This window comes from Papilio xuthus, unplaced genomic scaffold, assembly GCF_000836235.2.
Source record: "Papilio xuthus unplaced genomic scaffold, Pxut_1.1 DF829660.1, whole genome shotgun sequence".
Lineage (NCBI taxonomy): Eukaryota > Metazoa > Arthropoda > Insecta > Lepidoptera > Papilionidae > Papilio > Papilio xuthus.
In genome coordinates, this window is record NW_013528989.1 from 383,909 (window position 1) to 389,908 (window position 6,000).

The 6,000-nt window shown below is 35.6% G+C and overlaps 1 protein-coding gene across 1 annotated transcript; it reads left to right on the forward strand.

The window, feature by feature from the left end:
• Positions 1-647: 647 nt before the first annotated feature.
• On the forward strand, positions 648-5,396 carry LOC106116624 (juvenile hormone epoxide hydrolase). Its single transcript, XM_013310516.1, has 8 exons — positions 648-758; positions 1,231-1,410; positions 1,882-2,109; positions 2,871-3,035; positions 3,432-3,617; positions 4,245-4,407; positions 4,785-5,019; positions 5,134-5,396. Exons 2-8 carry the CDS (start codon positions 1,231-1,233, stop codon positions 5,339-5,341), a joined length of 1,365 nt encoding a protein of 454 aa, XP_013165970.1. The 5' UTR covers positions 648-758; the 3' UTR covers positions 5,342-5,396.
• The last annotated feature ends 604 nt before the right edge of the window (positions 5,397-6,000 follow it).

Here is a 6,000-nt window from a genome sequence, read left to right on the forward strand (position 1 = left end):
CAATACAATATTTTTAAAATCATTATTGGTAAAAATAAATTAAAAAAAACACCCTATAAATATGCAGAACTATGGATTCTTTCGTCCACGGCTACTCACGACGATATGATTTTTATTTTCAAACACCTTATCATTGTAAATTTGTACGTCATGTACAACGTCAAAAAGAACAAAATAAAAAAGTCATCTTTGAAATATTAACACAAAAAGCAAATCATGCTTGGAACTGAAATTACGCAAGATATCGTAATAGTGCGAAATCGTAAAATTGTCGTGGAACCTCATCATTGTTAAAATATTATGTCGTCTCTATTCTTTTCAAAGAAAATGAAAGGGATAGCAATTTATATTTGTGTTGCAGAAAACATTCTGCCAAAGACAAGAGAGAGAAAATGAAGTCTTGGAGTAATTTTAAAGTTACTGGTACCCATAGACATGCGTACTGCATATGCGTTACCTTTAATCGACGGTGAAGGGGACCTACAAAGAGAATATTTCCCCTTTCCTTATAAGAAAAAGTTGGGAAAGGAACGACCAAAATTAGGACACGGGCACGCACACTCATCAGACCAAAGGCGGAGTATACAATCGTATGGTAACCCTACAGTTGTTATGCCCATGTGTATCTTATCAGAACACGCCCAGTGTATATTATACATTCGCAGTGACTGGATGTATTTCAAATTTATATAAATATTTATATTGAATTTGTTTCATAATAAGTTTAGTATTAAGGAAGTGCGGACTTATTTGTAAAGGTAATAAAAACATTTTGTTTTTGAAACTCCGTGTATGTCGCCCTTTAACTGCGACTCCGTCCGCGCGAATATGTCGCCCTTTAACTGCGACTCCGTCCGCGCGAATTTAAAACAAACTTAATAAGTCAATCTGTTTTTCCAGACTATGTTCTATATGTGTGTTTAATTTTATTAAAAACCGTTGAACCGTTCCGGAGATATCTTCAAACGTCCATCCATCATTCTAAGCTTTCGCATTTATGTTATGTTTGCATACGGTTTTGGTTTTGAAGTTTGAAATTAATTTTAATATTACTTAATTATTATATTTTAATTTTGCATTTTAAATGAAAGCATGTTACAGATAAAACATAACTCCAAATACAAATCTGTTTTTTTTTTAACGAAAGATAATATAAATTTTTCCAAAAAGTTTTTATGCAGTGGGACCTTAAATTCTATTATATTGTGCTAATTAATATTTCCTTTCCAGATGTTAGGAATCATAGTTATAGTAATCATCCTTGCAATAGCTTATAAAATATGGTCATCACAAAACACGGAGCCGCCTCAATTGCCTCGCTTGGACCCTCAGGAATGGTGGGGACCAAATGAACTTAAAGGAAAAGAGGACAAAAGCATCAGACCATTTCAAATACAGTTTACTGATGAGGTATGTATTTCAAGACACATTAAGTATCCGACGTTCTTACGGTGAAGGAAAACATGGTGATGCTGCACATATCTGTGAAATAATTCAAAGATATGTGTGAAGTCATGTACTGGGCCAGTATTGACTATGGCCTAGTCACTAACTTAAGTTAGACTCCGAGATCCTCAGTGGTGTCCTCATTAAATAAGTGAGTGTAACTTACCTTTGCTTAAGGAGTACAACGAGTAAGTTGAGTGTTTTTTACGTACTACATGCAAGGATCTTGCACAATATTTTTTGTTTGTTTAAAGATCGTTTTTACTATGTTGATAGCTTGTAGTTTTATTAGATTGTAAAAAAAATACGTAAATAAAATTATAAGCGAGTAAAATTTTAAAAGATTTATCCAAAATGTAACTTTAACTAACGACTAAGTAGAAAGTGAACCAATCGGCTGGTTGATATTTTTTTTTATTAATTTGTTCCCTACAGATGGTAAATGACCTTAAAAGTCGTTTGAAGAATCGTCGTCCGTTGACTCCGCCTCTTGAGGGCGTTGGCTTTGAATATGGGTTCAATACAAAATCCATAGACGGCTGGCTGAACTACTGGGCTGAGGAGTATCCATTTAAAGAACGAGAAGCATTCTTTAATAAATATCCACACTACAAAACTAATATCCAGGGTCTGGATATACATTTCATCAGGGTCAAACCACAGGTTAATTACCAAAGAATTTCTATTCATCTTTCCTATAAAGACCTAAATAACGATTCAAAGGAAAATCAATATGTAAGCTAACGAAAAAGCGGACCTTAAAATTAAGTATAGAAAAACCAGTGGGATGTTTATCCTAGAGAGTTTATGGGATACCAAGATCTTTAATATAACTAGCTGTTGTCGCCCGCGACTACGTCCGCACGGTATTAAAACTTAATTAGTAGAAAATTCCATGCATCTTTTCTAGATATACTTATATTATTCAAACATCCATCCATCCATCTAAACATTCGCATTTATAATAATAATAAGATGTACACAACAATTTCATTGCTAAATCTATATAAATACTAGCCGTCGCCCGCGACTCCGTCCGCGCGTGATTAAAAATAGATGTTGGCCGATTCTCAGACCTACTCAATATGCTCACAAAATTTCATGAGAATCGGTCAAGCCGTTTCGGAGGAGTATAGGAATCAATTGTTGTTCTTGTCTCGCTAAAACTCGAGAATGACTAAACGGATTTATCTTATCTTGCTCTTGAAATATACGTGGAGGTGGAAGGTTTAAAATGTGAGAAAAATTTTGTCATACCACGCGGACATTCGGGCGACAGCTAGTTAATAAAATTTGAAGTTCAATTATAAAGCAAGTACTTATAATTATCTTTTTCCTTTATAAAGTTGATTAGGTAATTAAGATTCTTTCTTCTATTCTTCTTTCTGCTTTCATCATATTTTCTACATCTATTTTTTGGTCAGGTACCTTCAAATGTGGAAGTAGTGCCTTTACTCATATTGCACGGATGGCCTGGCTCCGTGCGAGAGTTCTACGAGGCTATACCTCTGCTCACACAACGAGCTCCAGGCTACAACTTTGCTTTTGAAGTTATAGCTCCTAGCTTACCTGGATATGGATTCTCTGATGTAAGTCACAACTCTTATAAGACTCTGTTTTATATATTCTTTCTAGCCCGACTTTGTTTCCTTGTAATTTAATTAAGAGGATGAGTATTAATTATATGTCTTTGGATCGATGGATTGGGCGTCAATTGTTTATAAAATAGAATGGAATATGAAAAGGACAGGACAGACAGACGGACGGACAAAAAAGTGATCCTATAAGTGTTCCGTTTTTTTCCTTTCGAGGTATGGAACCCTAAAACGTGCTTCTTGTTAGGAAGAAAATCTGACAGTGTGCCGATGTACTGGTGCAACAGTAACCTTACTAAAATATCAATGTTTATGTCCCCTCACTAATCAAAATGATTTTAATTAATATCAAGAAGTTTTTACAGAAGATTATATGTTCTTTCGTAACAGGCGGCAGTCCGTCCTGGACTTGCAACTCCGCAGATGGCTGTGGTCTTCAAGAACTTGATGAGTAGACTTGGCCATGACAAGTTCTACTTACAAGGAGGTGACTGGGGCTCCTCCATTGGCACAGCTATGGTAACACTGTTCCCTGACAATGTTCTGGGTTACCACTCCAACATGGCCTTGGCTCAGGTATGTTTTTAACTATAAATTTCAAAGTCCACATGTGAAGATTTTCAAAACGTGTTATATAATTCAGTTGCTTATAGCTATCCACTTCTATATATCATCATATATTTTAAACTAGTTATCGCCTCTGACTCCGCGTGGAGTTAAAAAAACATAATTAGTAGTCTATGTGTTCTACCAGAAATTATTAAATATAACTAATGCAATTTTTAACAATAAACTAACAAAGAATCTAATGAATAGTCTTAAATTTATGATATAAAATAAAATATTAAAAAACGAATAACTTACTAAAATATATTATTAAAAGGTGTCCCTTTAGGCAAGGTTCCGAAGATACTGGCAGCGTTCCCCTTTGGACAGCTAAACGAATTCTTTGACCGAGGTAGCTGCCAGCTCTTCGGTCCCCTGTGATGTCAATTAATTTTTTGGATATGTTCTTAAAAAGTCTTAAAGCACTAGAACCCAGAATATGTTCTGCATTTATGACGAATTTCATCAAGATCTGTTGGGCCGTTCTAGAATTACTTTTGCTTACACAACTTTCTTTTATATTTCAAGCGTGTTTTAGGTTAGAAATTATTTATGGGCCTGCAGTACTTATAAGACTTATTTAATATTTTCTTACAGAACGGAAAGGCAGGGTTTAAAACATTCTTAGGAGCGTATTTCCCTTCATTGGTGGTAGAGAAGCATCTAGCAAGCCGCATGTATCCTCTGTCTTCTTTCTTCGCGTATATGATAGAAGAATTCGGTTATTTCCATCTGCAGGCGACTAAACCCGATACAATTGGTACGTTAGAAAACTTTCCTCATGATGATCATTCATAATAAATTCTAGCTTGATACCTTCACGCGTTTTCGAGAAAAAGGGTCTTGAAAGACGGATGAAAGGACAACAAAGTGATCCTATAAGGGTTCCGTTTTTTTGCCTATGAGGTACGGAACCCTAAAAACTATTAGCTGTCGCCCGCGACTCCGTCCTCGCGGAAATAGCTTATGTGTTTTTCCCGACTATTTTCTATATGTATGACAAATTTCATCAAAATCCGTTGAGATGTTCAGGAGATAGTTTCAAACAAACATCCATCCATCCATCTAAAGATTCGCATTTATAATATTAGTAAGATATGACGACAGTTGAAATGAAACTTTTATTCTATTTTCTAGGTGTAGGTTTAACAGATTCTCCATCCGGTCTTCTTGCTTACATCCTTGAGAAGTTCTTTTTATGGACACGTCGTGAACATCGCAACAAAGTGGAAGGCGGCCTTGGGTTCCGGTTTACTAGAGAACAGCTCATTGATTGTCTCATGGTCTACTGGTCTACTGGCTGCATCACTACATCCATGAGACTCTATGCTGAAGATTTAAGCAAGAAGAATAGAGATTTGGGATTAGATCAGTAAGTTTATAAACTAACCAAGACGCAGTCTGTTAATTTTGACTTTGAGAGTATGTAGATATTTAAGTGTGATTTTTTTTTTCGGAATTGGTGTTAATTATTGTCTATTTCCAGATTTACAACACCAGTACCAACATGGGCTTTCCAAGCTAAAAACGAAGTAATGTACCAACCTCCCAGCATCCTGAAGACGAAGTTCACCAATCTTCTGGGAACCACAGTTTTAGAAGATGGCGGACATTTCCTCGCTTTTGAATTGCCTCAGATATATTCTGATGATGTTTTCAAAGCTGTAGACGCTTTTAGAAATTGGCGCAAATAAACTTATAATACTTATTCTTAACTTTTAAAGTAGAAATAAATGTTTTTATTACATACTTATAAGCCTCTTATTTTACCCATATTATTTATCATTTCGTTAGTAACGACATATCTTAGATATATAAAAAAAGTCGTGTTAGTTAAACTATAAGAATGGCTTTACTTGAGGAGGTAGCTTAGAGCCAGGGGACTGACATAGGTTACTGTTTATTCTTTTTTTTCTTCGAATTTATTCCTTGAAGAGCTGCTTTTTATTTAACTTACTATGATTATAAATGCGAATGTTTAGATGTGATGTTGATGGATGGATAGGTGTTTGAAGATATCTCTAGAACAGCTGGAAGGATTCTATAAACTTTTGAAGTTATGGAATCGCTTCAGAGCGAATGACTGCGCTGCAGAGCGATGAAACCCCCAGATGTAGGGTTGGGTCTAACGAAAGCTGTGAAACGGCTGGATAAAGCTTGAGAGGAGGAGGAGGAGGAGGAAAAATCATAATTTCAAAAGACTAACGTTGTAGCTACCGTATTAAACGTTTTACTTCTCTTTTGTGAGTCGCTGAAGATATATTTAAGAGTCATGGACATATCTGAGAGTCGCACAGAATGGAGAATCAACCTACGAGAGATGGTCTCTTGACCAGACAGTTCACAGCCCTTA